At 50.9% G+C, this 20299-nt stretch overlaps 2 protein-coding genes across 5 annotated transcripts in view; both read right to left on the bottom strand.

Moving 5' to 3' along the window:
- The window catches only part of LOC112318973 (retinol dehydrogenase 16), a 29075-nt gene extending 21412 nt beyond the window's left edge, over nt 1-7663 (bottom strand). For 2 of the 4 annotated variants that reach the window (XM_053921298.1, XM_053921299.1), the window contains exons 1-2: nt 7527-7663; nt 4851-6023 (exon numbers count right to left, since the gene is read on the bottom strand). In XM_053921298.1, the coding sequence (XP_053777273.1) occupies nt 4851-5972 (1122 nt within the window). In that variant the 5' untranslated portion in view covers nt 5973-6023; nt 7527-7663. Of the gene's footprint in view, nt 1-4850; nt 6024-7178; nt 7493-7526 lie in introns of those variants that run through there. The other 2 variants (XM_045184636.2, XM_053921300.1) reach the window with 2 other exon arrangements.
- A 5828-nt stretch (nt 7664-13491) lies between these two features.
- On the bottom strand, nt 13492-19853 carry TAC3 (tachykinin precursor 3). Its single transcript, XM_024576189.3, has 7 exons — nt 19721-19853; nt 19033-19145; nt 16531-16627; nt 16320-16349; nt 16170-16223; nt 15728-15802; nt 13492-13786 (listed from the first exon to the last, which is right to left on the bottom strand). Exons 2-6 carry the CDS (start codon nt 19138-19140, stop codon nt 15729-15731), a joined length of 363 nt encoding a protein of 120 aa, XP_024431957.1. The 5' UTR covers nt 19141-19145; nt 19721-19853; the 3' UTR covers nt 13492-13786; nt 15728.
- Nucleotides 19854-20299: the final 446 nt, after the last annotated feature.

Genomic DNA, 20299 nt, shown 5'->3' with positions numbered 1-20299 from the left:
AGGGGAAAGGGTGTCAAAGAAACACTGAAACCCAAACAGCTTCATTTCCATCCTGATGTCAAGTTTACCGGGAGCAGCCACACTGAAACGAACGCTGTGTGCCCCACTTCCTGACTCGGTCAGTGCAGGGTTTGGGAAAAAGGACGTGTAGCGACTTCCAGATGGGCACACTTCTCCACACAGCCCACTCCCATGCCAGTAAAATCAGTGTCCATCTATAAAGGGACTGAAATTCACTTCCGCAGTTGTGTAGCCTGGGAAAATAGGGCACAGCAGGAGGCCAGAAGAGGAAGAAAAATCATCAGTAGCAAAACCCAACTGGGGAGGAGGTATTTAAGCCCAAAGGCTTGTCCTGGAGACAACAGGGTGATGACAGGTCAGCAGAGAAGTGAAAACGAACTGTCACCCATTTTCTGGTTGTTAGGGGTCACCTGGGCCAGAGCCTCATCCCCACCTCCTTTCTTCCCAACTGACCTTGAACTATAGACTCCATGGAGTCTTAAAATTTAGGACCAAATATGAGGGTACAGCAGGGCTTCCCAGTGGGTGCTGTGGCACCAGTGAGCCATCAGGGGTCACAGAGGAGCAGGGAGAGGATCCCCTCCTCTGGGCACAAGCAGCCTCTGCTCTTTATCCCAGTGTGCCACTTGAGTGCCACCGCCTCCCCTTAGGAAACAGGTTGAGAGTAGCCTCATGCTTGGTTTAATGTTCTACAACTGCCATCTTGAAATGCTTAGTAACTTTTAAACAAAGGGCTCTGCCAATTATGTAGCCAGCTGGAGTGCAGAACAAGAGAAAGGAGGAAAAGGGAGAAGAAAAGACATTCAAGGGTCACACCGGACCTTGGAACAGTACAGCAGGAGACAGTGCCAAACTGGGTTCCAGGGCAGAGGGCGCAGCAATATCAAATGAACAGACGTTGACAAAATAAAAAACTCAAAATAAAATCAATACCTTCCACTAGGTAACATGGAGTGCCCTTTGCCACAATGTAGTGTTTCAAGTAAGAGTTCAGAACCGGGGGAGCCAGAGGCAGAGGCAGCAAACGTGATCCCAAACAGAAGGAAGTTCGGGTGTGAACACAGGGGCACACGGAGGAGTAGGGTCTGGTCAACGAGCCCCCCGAGCCACTGACCCTGCTCTACGTCTGACTGCAACCAGCTGGACCACCCTATCAGCCTCTGGGCCTCAGTAGGCTCAGGGGTTGCAGTTTCTTTGTTTAGTGTTTCAGGGCAAAGTTTCAAGGATTTGCTTTTTGGTTTACTGGCAAAAAGGGAATACTTCACAGTTTCAGGTTAAATATACAGACTACCCAGCATCTATGATGCCCTCTGTTAAGGGAAAGGGTTTCTCCAGCATCTTAACCCTGGCTAGGTTCCAGTACCACCTCTCTCAAATCTGGTCATTAAAAAAATTAGTCCTGCCCTGACTGGTGTAGCTCAGTAGATTGAGTGTGGGCTGCGAACCAAAGGGCCGCCAGTTCAATTCCCAGTCAGGGCACACACCTGGGATGCAGGCCAAGTCCCCAGTACGGGGCGCTCAAGAGGTAACAGTGATGTTTCTCTCCCTCTTTTTCCTTCTCTTCCCCTCTAAAAATGAATTTTAAAAATCTTTTAAAAAAATACAAAAAAAAAATCAGCCCTTACCAACAGCCTGGGAGGGATCACTCAGGCTTAAAAAGCTTAGCAGACACTCAACGGTCATCTTTTACGTATTTTCCTTCTTAAATTTCTAATGGTCAGTGTGGGAAAGAGAGAAGCCAGTCAGGGATGAAAAGTCTCAGCACTGCTTTGCTGACAAGTATGTCCGTGAAAGATGTGACAAGTTGGGTTTAGATGGTGAAGGTGCCACTCGTACAAGTCCCTTCATGGAGCAGACACCCCACTGGAGAGCCATGCACTCCAACTCAGAGGCTTCATAAGCTTAGGGCTGGGGAGAGTGGCAGCGGGCCCACCAAAGACAGAGCTTTGGTTTGCCTGTGTATCTTAATACAGCTTTCTGAGTTTAGGAGTGATGAAAAAATGTGCAAAAAGGTCCTTCATGTGACTGGATCCCCTCAGTCCAGGCCCCAATCTCCCCCATCACAGGATGGAAGGAGGATGAAAGGCCTAGCAATTTCACAAGCCCCCACTTCCTAGAACGTACATCCATTGCCTGAAGGGTTCTCTGGCTTTATTCTGGAAGATCGTATCTGGAGAGAAAGAAGAGAATTTGCTTATTTAAAGTCATGATACGTTCTCTCCCAGTTCTGGCCTATTTCCCAAATCTCTGGCCAGGACTGTCCCCTGGAACATGGTTCCTTGCTGGAGAGAAACTCGTTTTCCTGAAGTCTCTTATCCAAAAGAGATGCTGGGTAATATGCATACAAAAATAAAAATAAATAAATATTAATGTCAAAAAGGCTTTCAGAGTTCATTAAAACCACTTGCTTGTGAAACAGCCCGGGGTGCTGCTGAGTCGCACGAGGGGCAGTGTCAGGGCCCGGGCCCAGGCCAGGGGCTCCCAGAGCGCACCTGAGCGGTGAGGTAGTATGAGGTACTGAGGTGAGCCAGTGAGTACGCGAGACCAAGGGCCCTCTCACTCAAGCCTTCTTTGGGCAAGACCCCCTCAAAAGTCAACTAAGAACGCTTGGGCTGGGCAGAAATGTTTCCCAGACACCTAGGGAGGGCCTGAACTAGGGGCCAACAAATAGAGCCTCCTGGTGGCAATGCAAAGACAGATCAGGATAAATTCCAGCAGGTCAAAAGTCAGCTGCCAAAGCTCCTGCCCAGCTGCACAAAGTAAACAACAGGTTACCCAACTGGGCCAGAGACACACCCCACCACACACCACCAGTCACTCGGTCCCTTTAATGCTGAAGGGCTCCCAGTCCATCACGCCACCTCACGGGGTCTTCTCATCTACGCTACAGGTCAAACACACATGTAGGTGGGAGACAGGGTGTAAATTAAGGCAAGGCTGCTGCTGTCGGAGACACCCCCACCTCTCCACCAGGAACCTCAAAGTTGATGGAGGTAGCCAGATAACCGATAGCTGACTATGTCAAATGGCCCCCTGTCCTCTTTGCCCCACAGGGAAGGCCTGACGTCCTGGGCCGTCACTCCAGAAAATCATGTTTCTTTGGAATTGAGAAGAGAAACCTCCCTTCCTGTCCATCCAGGCTGCCACTTCTGGTGGCACTGAAGGACCTCTTCTGGCTGGCAAGGAGTCATCCCAAAGCATTCTGGTCTAAATAGAAAGCTTAGTCCCCAGTTTGGATCTAGCTTCCACAAGGTTTTACTGTCCAACCAGCAGACAGATTAGAGCCGTGGAACAAGTAGGCACCTCTATCCCTGACGCCTTTTCCCTGCTGAAGCCTGGGCCTAGAACTTGGGGTGAGCTGCCCTGCTGACTAGTCCTTTCTAAACAACCACATTGCCAAAATCTCTCTCACAGTCGGGTGTCTCAGTGGGAGATCTGGCAGTTACACCCACAGTGAAAAGTGAAAACCTCTCTCCACCTCCTCTATTCAGTGAGGCTGTTGGTTGGATTCTTAGCAGCATAAAACTCGAGAGGCTGGGGAAGGGGATCTAGTTGACACCAACTGTCTGACAAGATCCCAAGACCGGCCTCAGAAGAACCAAGAACACAGCCCTTCGTGGGCAAGGACAGGTAAGGAGGCCATTGCTTCTCAAAAACATGTGCTATTTCTTCTTTTTTCTTCTTTAAACACAAGACAGAACAGAATTCCTACCAAGGCAAAGTTGTAACTTCAGCTGGGGTGGGAGCAACAGCCATTAGAAAATTAATGTCCTGGCTGCCACCTGGGAACTCTCCTTAGCTCTGCTGGGACCCAGTCAGCTGTCCGGGTTCTTTTCCGCCTCTTTGGAATGGATAATGTACATGAAGGTCTGCTCAATGGTGAAGTCAGGCGGGAGGCTGCCTTTGTGCACGCCGACGTGCTTGCTCATGAGGTTAAGGGTGGAGCTGTAGTGGCCACAGACTGTGCAGCGATACATGAGGGCCCCTGAATGTGTCTTCAGGTGGCACTTGATAGTTGAGCGACCTCGGAAGAACTTGTGGCACACTTTACACTGGTACGGCTTCTCACCCGTGTGGATCCGCCGGTGGTAGTTAAACTCGCTTGTGTGGGCAAACCTTTTGCCACAGACTTTGCAGCTATACTTGCTGTTCCCAGGTTGGCCCTGTAGAGCCAGCTCCTCGCTCAGGAACTCCTCTGCTGGCAGCTTCCTCTTCTGGAGAGCTGAGTGCTGTAGCCCAAAGCCAGGCCGTGGGTCAAGGCCACTATTGCATTTGTGCTGGCTGACGTGGTAGCGATAGGCAGCCTCCGACTTGAAGCTCTGGCTACACAAGTGGCAGCGGAAGAGGGTGTCTTCCAGGCTTTGGTGCACGGCCATGTGCTTCTCTAGGAGATGCCAGTCCACAAAGCTGTTTGCACAGACAGAGCAGGAGAAGACTGAAATGCCGAGATGGGAGAGCATGTGCCACATGAGGCTGCAGAGGTTGAGGTGGCGCTGATCACAGACACTGCAGGCCTGGCCTTTCAAGTTTAGGTGGTCAAGGATGTGGCCCCGGACCATGTGGAAATCTTTGGCCAATGCCTTCCCGCAGGCAGCACACTTCAATTCTGCAGAGGCAGCTCCTGAAAACAAACCCAGCTTCCCAGGCAGGGGATCACTGGGGTGGACGATGATGTTGTTCTCAAATATTCCATCCCGTCGGTGGAGGGTCAGCTGCCACTGGGTAAAGAATTTAGTTTCACACATGTCGCAAGAGAAGAGGAAAATACCAATGTGAGACAGGACATGGGTCACCCGGGAGTTTCGGTCCTGGAAGTGGGTCTCACATACCTTGCAGTTGCCTGTCAGCAGGTCCACGTGGTCCCGAGCATGCTGTCGAATCAGTTGAATGTTGGGCTCTAGAACTTTCTTGCATACCTGGCAGGGCATGGCCTTATTCTCTCGGTTGTCATTCTCTCCAAAGGTCAGCTCATCCTCACTGTCGTCACTCAATTCAATCACCTCCTCTGCGGTCCCTATGTCCTCGGTGGGGTCTTCAAATTGCAAGTCATCATCCCCCAAGTCCTCCAGTTGGAGCTCATCCATCTGTTCAAAGCCTGGATCTTTGGAGTGGTCGCTGCTGCTCAGACAGGAGTTGGTCCCAGTGGTAATGTCTATCGCATTGTCAGGGGGGAAGAAGCTGTTTTTACTGAAGTCTCCATTGCTCTGAAGTTTGTATGGCTGGCAGGAGCTTGTGCTGGTTTGGATGCCCATGCTGACAGTGCCTAGGACCGGCTGGGTCACCACATTAGGTACAGACGTGAAAGGAGCAGGATTATCACGGTCTTCCATCTTTGATGGCAGTGGCTGTTGTGGCAGAGGCAGGCTATGGTTAGTGTCACTGGTAGCATTTCTCTCTTCTTCTTTATAGTTTCCTCCAGCATCAGTAGGTAAGACATAGTTTCTATCAGGACCAAAGTGCTCCCCACTGCCCCGGAGTTCTCCAAGGGGATGGGCAGGTTCTGCTGAGCTACACCTCAGCGTGCCAGAGTGGCTCTCACTGGTGCTGGTCAGGGGCTTGGCCGAGGCCGTGCTCTCCAGGTCAGGAAAGGTGGAATGACAGGCCCGGAGGAGGTCCTCCATACCCAGACGCTCAGCTACCTCGTAGATAACCCCAACATTGATCAGGTCCGTGAAGAGCTCCGACGTGTAGACAAAGCTCAGAATCTTCTCAAAGTTGGCAGGCGTGATAAAGTCCACCACATAGGTCCTGGCAGCATCCAGCCCAGTATTCAGGAAAAGGTTCTGGAAGTAGCCAGCTGCACAAGCCAGCACAGCTTTGTGGGCTGGGAAGGAGCGACTCCCCACCACAATGGTGACATCGCACATGGTCTCTGAGAGCCGGCACTTGTTGAGCTCCTTCAGCAGGTTGTTGGGGTGGTTGGTGCTTTGCAGTTTGATCCTCATGCCCATCTTAGCAGCTCCTATGAAGTTGCCTCCTTACCAGCACGGTTAATCTGTGGACTGCAAAAGGAAAAGATGGATGGCCAAACACATCCCTGCAAGCAAGGCACTCTCCAGGAGAAAACAGCACCAGTCTGAGAGTTTCAAAGACCGACGTGGGGAACAGAGTAAAAAGACATGGAGAGCTGCTCAATTCTGCTGAGAGCAAAGACAGCAAAATGACAGAACAATGACCTCTCTCCCTGCATAAACCCAAAAAGAATTGTCATGACGAAAGCCAAAACCACTGAAAAAAACCTGACAGCTTGGTCTTTAAGAGTCAGTAAGAGAGGTTGTAGGCCTGGTAGGACAGAAGCTAATGCCTTAGAGCCAAGCCAGAGGTATCCTCTCAGACACAATCTTATACCTCATTTCAGGAGCACCTGGCTCAAATCTTTCTCATGTTAACTCCCTAATTTCCTCCTATCTCATTGGGTACATTCTCTTCCCTTACAATGTCACATCATATACTTATTTGAACACAATTATCAAAGCTCCTTTTGTTGCTGAGAAAAAAATAAGGATGGTCCCTCCACCTTTTAGTTTTCTAGCATCGCTGTGTCCTTTCAGATCCTAAATAAATCTCCTGCTCATTCTTGAGTTCCTATCTTTTCCTACCTGTACTACCTGCCTAGTCTCTTGTCTCCACAGCCCAGAGCCAGTCTGATGCTACTCTACCACATTCTCTGCGAGCTGTGGATGCAATAAAAATACTTCAGAACCCAAAGGAGTAAAAGCAAAGTAGAACACAACTGTGGTACTTAATATTGCTTAACTATGCCTTATTTCTATTTACCACCCTTTCCGGGACTTATGTTGACCAGGACTAAGAGATATACTTGTTGCCATAAGAAGACATCTAATTGTATAGGTAAGACTCCTAAAAGGCTTGCTCAATGCCACTTTCCCCCACTGAATCTTAAATGCGCAAGGAAGAGACCAGTAACATTCTTCTGTCTCACTTCTCGTCCTGCGCAACACAGTCCCCTGCACCTCACCACATTCTACTAACTCCCAACTTTTGCCGGGGCCCAGAAAGCTTCTGAGCATTGTTTGGGTGCCAGCTAAGCAGCTCCCAGGCCCTGGTGGCCACACATCAACGGTCAGCAGGTCGGGGCTCTGGAAAGCCTGACTGGGGGCAGGAGAGGGACAGACTCGGAACTTCCGAGAAGGTACCCCAACAATCCCGTGGCGCCGCAGTCTTCCCTCTGGAGGTCGAATCCGAGAGGAAGGGCGTTGGATCGGGCTGGGGCACTCCATCTGGGTGGCACCGAGCACCTCGGTCTCTCCCCAAAGAGCCGCGATTCCACGGGCGAACTCCGGGAGGGGCGGAGGCACGCAGGGCGCAGGGCAGCCCGGAGGCCAGGGATGGGCAGTGGGGTCGGCCAGGGTCGGCGCGCGCGCGGCCGCGGAGGTTGGGTCAGGCCGAGGGGAGCGGGCAGGAGGGAGCCCAGCGAGAGCGAGAAAGGCCAGGACAGGGGTCGGGCCTCGGCCAAGGACAGCCCTCGGCCCGGCCGCGCTTACCCGGCTCCACGGGCCCGAGCACCATCGCCGCTGCCGCCTCACACAAAGGCCCCGGCCCGCCGTGCCCGGCCCGACAAGGAGGCGGTGCCGCCGGCCACGGCCAGACTCTCCATCCGCCGCGCTGCTCGCAGTGCCGGCCCGGGCCGTCCCGGCTGCCCGGCCCGCAGCGCCCCCCGCTGTCCCGGAGGAGGCAGCGCCCCCCGCCCCTCGGCCGCAGCGCCCCCCTACGGCGGGACCCGGAGCGAGGTGGGCGGGGCGCAAAGCCACCCAGCCAACAAACCGGCAGCTGGTCCCAACAGATCAGGGAACCCCACCGCGGAGCTGCCTCCACTCATCTCGCGGCCCTGGGCCTGTCTGGTGTGAGCAGTTGTGGGGGCGTTTCCAATCCCCCTGACCCCACCACAAGTTTTGGCTTTTCGAAACCACTAATCCACCAGGTGGATGACCACTCCTTCTTCCCGCTGGTACCTGGAGAAGCAGAAAAATCCTTATCCCAACTCGAAGCTCTTATCGCCTCCGTTCTATGGCTCTCCCTCCTCAATGCATTGGAACCTCTCAAGCTCCAAGGATCCTTCTGTTTCAGCCTCTCTCCTGTCTCATCCTACCACTGTCGGGTGATAGGTAGCCAGGCCTAAACCCTCACAGGGATACGGTAGGGCTCAGTATTTCCTGGATGGGTGAATGGAGAGAGAGGATGGAGAGAGAGAGAGAAGAATGGAGACACAGGATGATGCCGGCTGATCTAAGCCAATTTGGCTGGTTAACAGTCATCAGTTATTCTGATGAATTTGGGAGAGTGTGTGTCCCTTTTTCCACAATCTCACTAACTGGTGATAGATTATACTGAAAGCAAACATTCTACTAAATGCTGCCAAACATCTAATATTTATTAGCAAGGGGATGCAAAAACTGCCATACAACCTGCTGTTGTAGTTTGGGAGCAGGCAGTCCAAGTTAGCTCTCTGTGGTGAAGGGATCAGCTGGAGACTGATGTATGTTCCAAGGCAGGCCCGACCCCTGCAGCTGAGGCCACCAAGTGCTCCTGAAGCGGAATATCTTACAACCAACAAACTCCAAACCTCCAGCAAGACTCTGAAGCATTAGGCTGCAAGACTTGCAAGAGTCTTGGACCTGTAACCAACTGCATTAACCATCTGTTACAGAGAGAGAGAGAGACAGACGGACACAATAGGCCCCAAATGGAATCGCTTGTGCTAAGTCCACATTAACAAACCAAAAATTAATACCTAACTTAACTGCAGTTTCAGCCTCTACCAGGAATGTAATCTTAACCGGTCAGTCCGGAATTTCCTGGTCAGCACTAGTGAGGTAATCTGCCTGATAGGTCCCTGCCGCGGGGAGATGGGGGTGGGGGGGCCAGAGGAAGGTGGCCTTGCCTACAATAATCAAGTCTTTGCTAACTCACTTCCTTGTCCCACCCTCTCTTTGCCTTTAAGGCCTTTCCTTTTCTCCAGCTCTTTTGTGCTTCTTTCTATTTGCTACATGGGATTAGTTGCCTGATTTATAATTTTTTTAATGAAGCCAATTTGATCTTTGCATTTATTTAGTTGAATTTTGGTATTTAACAGTGGCAGCCCTGCATCAAGCAAATCTATCGGCGCCATTTTGCCAACAGGCTCAGAAAGCAATGAGCATTTTGGGGCAATAAAGTATTTTTTAATTAAGGTATGTACATTGCTTTTTTTTAGACATAATACTACTGCTCACTTAATAGACTACAGTATAGTGTGAACACAACTTTTATATGCACTGGGAAACCAAAAAAATTTCATAACTTGCTTTATTGCAATATTCACTTAATTGCAGTGGTCTAAAACCAAACCTGTAATATCTCCAAGGTATGCCTGTATACCTTTGGTCTTCATACCTGTTCCAGACACAGAGTTCCTAAAAAACCTTGGAGTTTTCTAAGAGATTCAGAGCTGGAAAGATGTCTTCTATTATGTTAATGAGGGGCTTTTGGACTGGATGTAAGGATGGGGGCTGGTTGCCAGGAGAACCAACCCCCAGACCGCCAGAGAGGGGAGAGGAGGGACTGGAGATTGAGTAAATGACCAGTGGTCAGTGATTGAATCAATCAATCATGCTGTCAAGTGAACTCAGAAAGAGTCTGAAGGCTTAAGCTAGAGATAAATACTAATGATTTATTCAAGGGCCTTAGGGCTTGCAAACCATAAACACAACTAGGCAATACCCAGAGTATTCTGAAGAAGAAAGAAAAGCTAAGAGTTCTTAGGAGCACAGGCCTGAGTGCGAACCAGAAGGTTGCCAGTTCTATTCCCGGTCAGGCCACATGTCTGGGTTGTGCACCAGTGTAAGAGAAGCAACCAATCAATGTTTCTCTCACACATCGGTGTTTTTCTCCCTCTCTTTCTCCCTCCCTTCCTCTCTATCTAAAAATAAAAATTAATTTAAAATCTTTTTTAATATATTTTTTAAAAATTACATTCTTGAGAAGAATCAGTCTGGTGTTCTTAGCCTCTGGATTGGTCCAAGATGTTAATCCTCTAGATGACCAGCAGTCTGGATAATGGATGTCAGGTGGTCTCGATATGTGATCAATCTAATCTTAGTCTTTCTGGGGAGTAATCAGTTACTTGGAGGTTTGGTGTACATCCAGGCATTGACGAAGGACTGACAAGTTTAAAAGTTTTACTTCCCAGTCTAGTTAGAACAAGGATAGAATCATTTTCTCATGCCTCAAACTGCTTGATTTTAGTAATTTAGCAGCTTGACTATAGTGACTTCATTTTATTTCTTCACTTTTCCATAGTGCCTGCCTGTTGTGGACAAAAAGGGGCCTCATACTGTACCTGACAAGCTCAGGGGAGGCTCAGGAAGTGTCTCATCCTCAGACCTGACGCACTCGGAGATGGAAAGCAATCACATAGAATGGTCTGAAAGTAAAACTTTCTGGCTAAAAGCAAGTCACAGCAAGTAGTCATGTCCTGGGCTGGCGTCTTTCTTGACAAAGGTCAATCTTTGCCATAACTGAGCCTGTCTGAACCCGTCTATTGTCTTTTTGCATCTGCGATCATGTTTTCTGGGAATGTCAGAGTAGTCCCCTTTTCCCAGACCCCTCAGGACACCTCTCCACAGGACCATTGCCACCTTGTTCACGGGCATACCACCTCTCTGTGCTGTAAACATTCATTGTCAACCATCCTGTACCCACCAATTAGTCTCCTCATTTTATGTTTTTTTGAATCTCAGAGATTCCCCTGCTTTGCTTTCTCCCACCTCCCCATCTACCATCAGTGAATTTCAGGTAACCCTCCTTGCGCCTCCTCCTTTGATTCTTATGCGTGAAATAAGGTGCAAAACTGCCATTGTCTGGAGCATTTTCTCAATCTGTTGAGATTTTGTTTCCCAGCAATTGTCAGTTTAGCTCAAATAAACTGAAAAAAATTCTTACAGGTTTGGACATTTCTTACGTTGATATTATGTAATGAAGCTTACACACACACACACACACACACACACACACACACACAAAGTTCAGAGAGCTCCTGGGTTGGTGAACACTTGGAGATTAGGGAGAGGAGAGTTGTGCACTCAGAGAGGGCATAGAAGCTCTGTGCCCTTTCCCTGTGCCTTCACCTGCACATCTTTTTCACCTGGCTCTTCCAGAGTTATATCCTTTTATAATAAACTGACAGTAGTTTATTGAACCCAGGCCATAGGTCATGGGAACCTCCAGTCTGCAGAAGGTTGGTCAGAAGCAGGGTAACAACCTGATCCTGGACTGACATGTGAAGTTGCGGGGTAGTCTTGTCAGGATAAGCCCTTGCCCTGGTGTGGCTGGTGTGGCTCAGTGGGCTGAGCACCAGCCTGCAAACTGAAAGGTCCCCGATTCCATTCCCGGTCAGGGCACATGCCTGGGTTGCAGGCCAGGATCCCACGTGGGGGCATGTACCAGAAGCCACCGATCACACATCAGTGTTTCTCTCCCTCTCTCCCTTCCTTCCCCTACTCTAGAAATAAATAAATAAAAGAATAAGCCCTCGACTCATAGAATCTAATATCCTCTCTGGGTAGACAGTCACAGCATGGCTTGCTGGTATAGGAAAACCTCCTCCTACACACAGTAAAATTGGGTCCAGAACCTTTAGTACCGAAGTCTCTTTAAAGTAAGTCAGCAGGAAAGCCCTGGCCGGGTAGGTCTATTGGTTAGAGCATCGTCCCAATACACCAAGACTGGGGGTTCCACCTCCAGTCAGGGCACATACAAAAGTCAACCAATGAATGCATCAATAAGTGGAGCAACAAACTGATGTTTCCTCTCTCTAAAAATCAATGAATTAAAAAAAAAATTTAAGCAGCAAAAGGATTTAGGAATTTTGTCTGTGGGAATTGCACACGTACACAAAGCGAAATGGAGAAGGGCCGTAAATTCGGCTGAGGTCTTGTTAACTAGCTCTCCTTAGGCATCAGCCTCCATACACAGGATGAGGAGGGCCAGGACTCCTTCACCATTCCCCCAGCGCAAAACGAGTCTGATTTAAAACGTCTCTCCCTTTTCCCGGAGTCCCCAGTCCTGCAGTTTTCATCAGTCCCACCAGAGAGCGACCTTTCTGCGTTTATGCTCCTACTTGGCAAAGCACTAGTCCTCTCAGCACACCTGTCAGGCTCCGGAGTGTGAGTAGAACCGACTCTTGACAATTTTATGATTCACATAAATTCCCAAGACTGCAAAAAGTAAACCCTCTAGATAGATAATTTTGAAAAGACACAAGATGACTCACCGAAGAAAGCCTCGAGGATCCCGGGTGAGGACATCCTTTGACCTCTAGCAATAAATGTGACCCCAAATATGCTGAGCTGAGCTCTTCCTCCTCCCCAGCCCCACGGCACAGCTCTGAGTCCAAAGTTGCCCCAGCCAGGTTCTGGGAAGAGAGGACTTTCACTGGGCTGAAGGAGCTGCAGGAAGTGGCTTCTGGCTCCACGGCCCTCTCTTTGTGCTGCCTTGGGAGAGCTGAATGTTGGCTTGTATCAGGGTAGTTCAGAAGCTTGGCCAAGGCCCCTGCTCCAGGCTAAAACAGGAAGCTTGAGGACTTCCCAGGCTGTTCCATTAGGGTACAGAAGCCCCCTTGAGACCAGTGGGCTGAGATAGCACATCAGATTAATAAAAGACACCCATACACACCTCATTTAAGTGCCTTGTATACTGCGGACTAGCTACAGGCTGGTAACAATAGCATTATAGAAGAATTTCAAATAAGCGTATCTCTTTATAATAACTAAGGTGGTCAATGAACACTCAAAATATCTGCTCCCTTCTTTCTCAGCTGCTTCAGTCATTTCCCTGTCCACACCCCATCCTAGCAGAATCAGAGTGGTTTGTGTGTCCATGGCCTTGCTAGACTAAAAGGTCTGTGTGGGGGTCACCATCTCATCTCCATGACCTGTTTCAGGACCCATGCTTGACATTCGGGGACAGAATAATGACACGGTGCTAGAGATGCGTCCCCGTCTGTGGCTGGATCTTTGCACAGCCTTGATACCCACCTCCCTCCTCTGAGCAGAGTCAAGTTCAGAGGTTGGTGTCTCCGAGTCTCCGATGGGCGTGGTCCTAGAAGTACAGATAAGCCCTTCAGGATATGTGTTTTTTCTTTATCTAAAGCTAGTCTTTGAAATTCTTTGAGTGCTAGAAACCATCTCCCAAATTCATTTATCTATTCTTTTAATCACTAAATAATTTCCTGATACTAATTGTATGAAGCACTGAGTAAGGCACTGTTGGAAACAATTATGTGTACAAAATACTTCCATTTATATATGATATATTTTGGTATGTGTGCATATCATATATAAGCATGTATGTATATATGATGTAGTTGGAAGAGTTAAGGAAGAGAAAAAAACCCACCCACCCACCAAACAAAAACATACATCACTCCAGGTCATACATAAAAATCCTTTATTGTTGAGGAAGCCAGGGGAGTCTACAGTCCATGCTGGGTGGGACTGGGGGTACTCACTATGCAGTTTCTACATCAGCGCTGGGGAGAGGGGTGGGGAAAGAGTCTCAGCATAGGAGTGTTACAAGGCTGGAAGAGCAAGGGAAATAGGAGTGCATGCACCTGGGGATTTGGAGAGGGGGGCAGGGTGTCTGCATGAAGCAACCCAGGAGTCCAGGAATGGAGTGCTGAGGACCAAAAAATGAAGTCACATCTTCTGTCCTGTAAAACTCCCACCAACCACCCGCTGGGGAAGCAGAAAGAGAAGGGGAGGTGCATCTGTAAGGGAGAAGGAGAGAGAACAGAAGTCTTAGGCAAAGCTGTCCCTCAGCCTTTGAACTAGAGGACTGAACTCTCCCGGCTGCAGATGCCAGCACCCTCCCAGCTGCGTGTTTCTAATGCTACTTATAAACACCTGTGTTCGTGGTCGGTGGGGGCCCATGCAAAAAAAAAATGTAGCAACAAAAACAAAGTTCCCCTTATCTTAGCATCCCCATGAGCCAGGCATACAATGCACACAGCCCCATCCAATGGGCCCTGGTGCTAAGGCTCCCCCAGCCTCCCCCAGTCCTCCCTCACCTTCCCAGAACCCCCACCCCGCCATTCCCCCCTCCCCAGCAAGAACAGGCTCAGGGATCACTTCCTTTTTCAGCAGTTTCACATGCATAAAATAAGATGATAAAATGATCTTTATTCGATGCATCTAATCTCCTTTAAATGCCAGCCGCTGAGGACCTTATGTCCTAGTCTTCCTGGCACCTTAACAGGTCGAGAATGCTCCATCAGTGGTGAGATTATGAAGGCTGCAATTATACGCCTGGTCCCTCTGAAAGAACCTAGATTCACCAGCAAGCAGTAAAAGTAGATTTCCACAATGCACTTGTTTCTGCTATTTGTATAAAATACTATGGCAAAATTGCACTGTAATTATCTTTATGGCTGATGCATAACGCTGGGGAAGAGTATGTCATCCAGATATAGTTGCCCGTATAATTATCTGGCGGTCGGCAGGACTGAAATAACCATCTAATGAGAGCAAAATGATACGGTAAGTACCATGTAATCAGCGAGTTACGATTATTACGGCTCTTTGCACCCTCTCACCTAACACTGAATGGGGGGGGCCAGGCCTCGTCTCTGGGCTCAGGGAGTCACACACAGGCAGTTTCATTGAGAGTCAGCTCTTGCTCCTTGGGCCTCCCTTGAGATCAATGAGTGTAGGTAATAGGGACACAGGGAGAGAGGCAACTGTCTCTCTGTGATAACTGAGGTTTCTGAATACCTCTCCTTCTCTCCCCCACTGCCTTTCTTTGGAGCTCAGTTGAGCCGCTATTGCCATGCGTGGGAAGATGGTGTCCAGGCGGAAGCCTCCGTGTTTTGACTAGACACTTCCCCGGGGGACTCACACTTGCATAACAAGTGAGAGATCCATCAGCCCACTCAGGTCAGGGCTGAGCCCAGACGGCTCTAGGCAGGCAGACCAGAGCCAGCCCGGGAAACACTGGCACATCCCCCACACCTCCCAGATCGCAAGTCGTACCAAAGCCAACACAGCGCTTTACCTGTACTCAGTCCTCAGGTCCACAGGTTCTATTATCGCCCCCATTTTTCAGATGGGGAAACCGAGGCACAGGGGCGTATGTGACTTGACCAAGGGAACACAGCCAGGGAGGAGCAGATCCAGGATTCAAAGTCAGGCCACGCTCTTACCCATCACGCTACACAGAGCGACGAAGATACAGGCTCCAGCCACCCCACCCCATTAGATTTTGAGTCCCTTGCATTTCTTCCTAAGCCACTGCCTCGTAGAACTACACATGGACCCAGTAAGTGGAGATTCTGAATAATCTAACGGTTCAGCCTACCTGGGCGGCAAAACACTTCACCTGGGAATTGGATGTGGTAACTAATTATCAGGTGATGATCTCTCCATCTTTGGCACAAATCAGGAAGAGAACAGAGCCCGAACAACAGAAGTTGCGCATGAGAGCAGCAGCAGGGGACAGAGATGAGATGGAAAAGGGAGCCGTGTGCACGGGTGGTCGCAGATAAGCACGTCCCTCTAAGTGCCGGCATGTTTGGCAATGTGCTGGGCACTGGCAGTGTATTTTAGGGCAAGTTTATGCGTATTAATGCCCGCAGCATCAGAGGAAATGCTTCTCTGGCACCCCCCCCCACACACACACAGTCTGTCTCCTCTCCCTGACCAATCACCCTTACCTCATTCCACATTGCGGGGGTACTTGAGGCTGCCAAAGCCGGGGACGTTCTCTTGGTTCACACCAATAGGAGTGTCTGGGGTAAAGTAAACCGTGTCGTTAGAATTTTTCGGAATGTGACCTTCACCCTGACCCCAACACGAAGGGCTGGCTACAAGGGCAATGTTGGAAGCCAGAGTTGGGAAGAAGAGCCATGCTTAGTTTGGGAGACTGGGAGGGAGCAAAGTCCTCCTGACCAAGCCGCCCGCCGCCCCCGAGCTGCAGCAGGTCTCCCAGGGAACAAACGCTGCACAGTGGACCCCAGCCGCCTGGGTACCCAGGGCTGAGGAATCCTCACTGTAGCTAAGAGAAGTCTTGTCTTTCCCTCTGAGGACCAATAGGAGGCTTTTGACGTCTGCATGTCTTGGCCAGTTCCCTGTCACTGACCCTCCACACACTCTTACCTGGCTGGATGTTCCTCTTGCCCATAAGCCCCACAAAGAAGTCATGCATGTCACCTGCAGGAAAGGGGTCGACATGACCACCAGTCCCTGGGCCCCACACCCCTGGAGCAAGTGGTCAGCAGAGATGGCAAGGGAGAAGAGGCTACTCACGTTTCTGGAGAAGTGACAGTTTCTTAGGATCTGTGAAAACAAAACAAGCATGTAACCGGGGAGCAGAAACTGGAAAGCGACGATTAGGGGGTGGCCCGGGTCACAACTCCCAGTTGTTCACTGAGCCGTCTCCCACCTGAGGGGGCATCCAGGCCTACGTAATCTTCGGAATCCTGCCCCGCACATCCCTCTCCCTAGGGACACTTCCTACCCTTGCTAGCCTTGCCCAGGGTTTTGAGCAGTTCATCCACGGAGACCGAGCCGCTGCCAGAGAGGGTCTTGAGCAACTGGTTGATATCTGGGAACTTCTAGGGGGGAGACACAGAGAGGGCTGTGTCAGGAGACTTGCGCCCGATCCACTCACGGTTTTCCCACAAGGAACTGCCTTTTCTTGAGTTTATCACAGCTGAACCTGACATCTTATTTCTTTCAGGATTTCCTCTGACCTACAGTGGAAGAGAAGTAGGCTCTCAAAGTGTGGTCTGTGGCCCAGCAGCAGCACCCCCAGAAGCTTGTTAGAAATGCGTACTCTCAGCCCTGAGACAGACTCTGCGTTTCACCCAGGCCCCCAGGTGATTCGTGGGCATGGCGAGGTTTGAGAAGCCCTGGCAAAGGGAACCTTGCAGTTGTCCCTGCAGAATGACCATGTGTCCCTGTTTGCCCAAGACCTCAAAGGCCGCCCTGGGATGTGGGGCTTTCAGAGCTCAAGCTGAGGTGGTCTGAGCAAAACAGACCGTTGGTTATGCCCTCTCCAGGCTCAGGGGCCCCCGTGGGCCCTTTCTGTTGAGGCCCTTTCCCAGCTCCTGCCGCCTCTCAGTGAGAAGGGCCTTCGGTGCTTTGCTCCCTGGCACATCAGGGGCTGGTTTGCCCAAAGATGTGGTGGCCCCACTCACAAGACAGGCCTCTCAGACAGAGCAGCATCCTCTGGTCTGTGCTCCGTGACCCAGCTGCTGACAGGACTTGATCCTGGGGACGGGCCGGGGCAGGAGCCAGGGCACACCAGCAGCCGCGCAGCCGCCCCTCTCTGTGCCGCATCTACGGGTGTTTCTCCCCCTGTGTTTCCCGCTGCCTCGCACCCTTTTCTTCCCCATGGGTTTCTGCCTCTGGGTTTCTCTCCCTCTCCCCTTTCTACCCTAGACTTAGACTTCCAGGAAGGCAGCGTGTTCAGAGCGACACCACTTCTCCTCCATCCCACGGATGAAGCCGATTCTGGACCTGCTGCCAAGCAGGGGCTCTTAACTGTACTGGTGACCTTTTTTAGCCACTCGAGCACAGCGGCACGGCTGGGGGCACACACCACACGCCCAGCTTATTGAGCTGCAGAGACAACAAGGACCACGTCTGGAGACTCACATCGAGTCTCAGAGGTGCCTCTCTCTCCAGAGTCCCGTGTCCCAGGGCGCTGAGCACACACAGAAGCACACCGACACAGGACGCACCCCCACATGGGCTGACCCTATGCACCCGTATGTCCCCCCCCTACTTTCCCTCATTCTCACAGACCTCCCACGGAGAGAGACAGCAGTCTCTCTCTTTCATTGACCAACAGGGGAAAGGTCTCAAAGCAAGTTTGTCTCAGAGGAATATACCCAGACATTCTGACTATCTCAAGTTGGAATTTTGGGCTCCAAACACAGTGTCCAGCCTGTATGTGGCACACCCTGTGTATTTTTTGAATGGGTCCTGTCTTTCGAATCTGGTACCACTGCCGCCACCTGCTAGGCTGCCAGCCCGCCCTGCTCTGCTCCACCTCACCAGCTGCGCGGAAGCTGACAATCTCTCTGCCCAGCGCACAGCTTCCCAGGCAGCCACTTTCCCCAAATTGTTCGAATGCTCTGCCCATCTCCGGTAATGAGATGCTAAACAGATTTGAGCTAGAAAGGCAGTTAGACTTCACACACTGAATTTGTAATAAGTTCCACCTACAGTCATCTTAAAAGCATTCATACCAATGTAACTGCTATCATTTCAAAACCTTAAAAAGACTTCCTGCCTGTTCTCCTCCTGCAGCTCTGCCCTGATGAGTCCTATTCTTTTCCTTAGAGGAACTGTGCAAATCCGGGTCTAACCTGGTTGGTGGTTGTTTTTATTATTATTTTCCTACCCTGACTAAACAGAGGCTAGAAAGGAGCAAGAGAGAGAAGAGAGGAAAGGTTGGGACCTTAGGAACACCTGAGGTTACCAGGGGAGGAGGGGTAGATGAGCAGGGGAATTCTGAAAACAAGATAATACACACAGCTGACAGGTAAAAGAGCACACAAATGACAGTTTAGGGGAGAAATTCCGACTGTGTCGCATACCATCCAGGGAGTACACAGAATCTCCCTCCTTCGCCCCTCCTGCCACCCTGCAGAGGGACAGACCCTGAGCTGGACCATGGAGAACCTCACACCAACCTGGCCTGCCCCAGCCTACCCCTGTAAGTACCATCTGATCGCCAAGTCACCAGTCAGTCATACTGGGAGGGCACCTCTTACATACAAGGTGTCAAACTCGTGCAGGGGGACAGAGATAACTTACAGACATAACCAAAGACAGTGAGAATATGAGCTGACCAAAGAGGCCAGGAAATCAGCCCTCTGACGGATAACCCAGGTAACTCCCACCCCACAGGCCACACCTTCCCCTGCAGCTTTTGGAACCAGCAGAGCTGCTCTCCCATGATGTTGCCCAGGACCCTGCCAAGGCGGGCCCCGCTGGAGGGGTGCCTTACCTCCCTGCGGCCCCCACGGGGCACCACCTGCTCCTGTGACTCCTCACAGACAGCCCCTAGAGCCAGGCTAAGGACCAGGATGACTGCCAACAGCAGGGCCCTCCGCATGGTGCCTAGGAGAGCAGAGAGACAGGAAAGGAAGGCAGGGAGGAGGAGGACATAACACAGGAAACATTCACGGCCAGCAGCGTGGCTTGACCCTGCCTCACCAGCCCCCGATTCTCCCACCCAACCCTGATCTGGGGAGAGTATGTCTGAGCAGGGGACAGTCCACTGGGCTTGGGTTCCCTGCTGTCCCATCAGACACACCTCCCCAGGATGGACAACTGGCAGCAATGAGCCGCGGGGCAACAGTGCCAGGACGGTAGGTTCCAAAGGAAGATGACAGATTTATAGGACATGCACGGGTCTTTTTCCTTAGTTGGCTTGAGGAAGGGTCTGGGGTGCTATTTTCCAGCACTAGGCAACCCCAAGACTTAGGCAAAAACTTTCTAATGTGGAACAATCCATCTGCACCCACAAGCTCCAAGTATGACTAGCTCTCAACCCCTTTCTTTCTGCTTTCTGCTCACTTCCCAATCAATACCCCACTCCCCAAAGGCTGCCACTTGTTTTATTTCTCCTGACTGTGGCCCCTGTCCTTTGGTTCCAGCTTCAGTCCTTCCAATGTTCTCCCATCTGCACCTACCTTTAGAGCAGCTCTGAGCCTACAGCTGGACGGTCTAGTAGAATCAGGGAGCTGGCCGGGATTTCTGCCCTGCTCCCCACAAAAGCTGGTGCTGCTGGTGCTGCTGGTGCTGCTGTGAAGAGGGAATCAGGGAGTGGGGAGGATCTGGGAATGTGGAGGATCTCCAGCCCAGCTCCCTGATAAAGGCTCTGGGAGGGTCTGGGGGAGCTGGGGGAGGGGCTGAGAATCTCCAATCCCAGGATGGCTGGAGGGGAGGGGGAAGGCTGGTGGGAAGGAGGGTACAGGATGCACACGCACACACGCACACACGCACACACACCACAAACCCAGCCACACACACCACAAACCCAGCCGTGAGCTGGGTTATCCAGTAGCCCACTTTCTAACAGTCATTCAGCTGGGAATAATTTGCGTGTTATTTGTCACAAAATTTGCCTGCTGAGTCTAGCTCAATAGGTGTCGTCCCTGGGCCTCTTTCTCCTCCTTATTCACCCCTCCCCCCAGCTCCTTGCCCTTTAAATTGTCACAATTCCAGGCAGGTGCTTCTCTGGCCCTCCCACCACCAAGACAGCCAGGACA

The sequence above is a fragment of the Desmodus rotundus genome, chromosome 3 (assembly GCF_022682495.2).
Source record: "Desmodus rotundus isolate HL8 chromosome 3, HLdesRot8A.1, whole genome shotgun sequence".
NCBI classification, from domain to species: Eukaryota; Metazoa; Chordata; class Mammalia; order Chiroptera; family Phyllostomidae; genus Desmodus; species Desmodus rotundus.
Note: the sequence above shows the minus strand (reverse complement) of the source record. Positions and strands in the feature narration are given on the sequence as shown.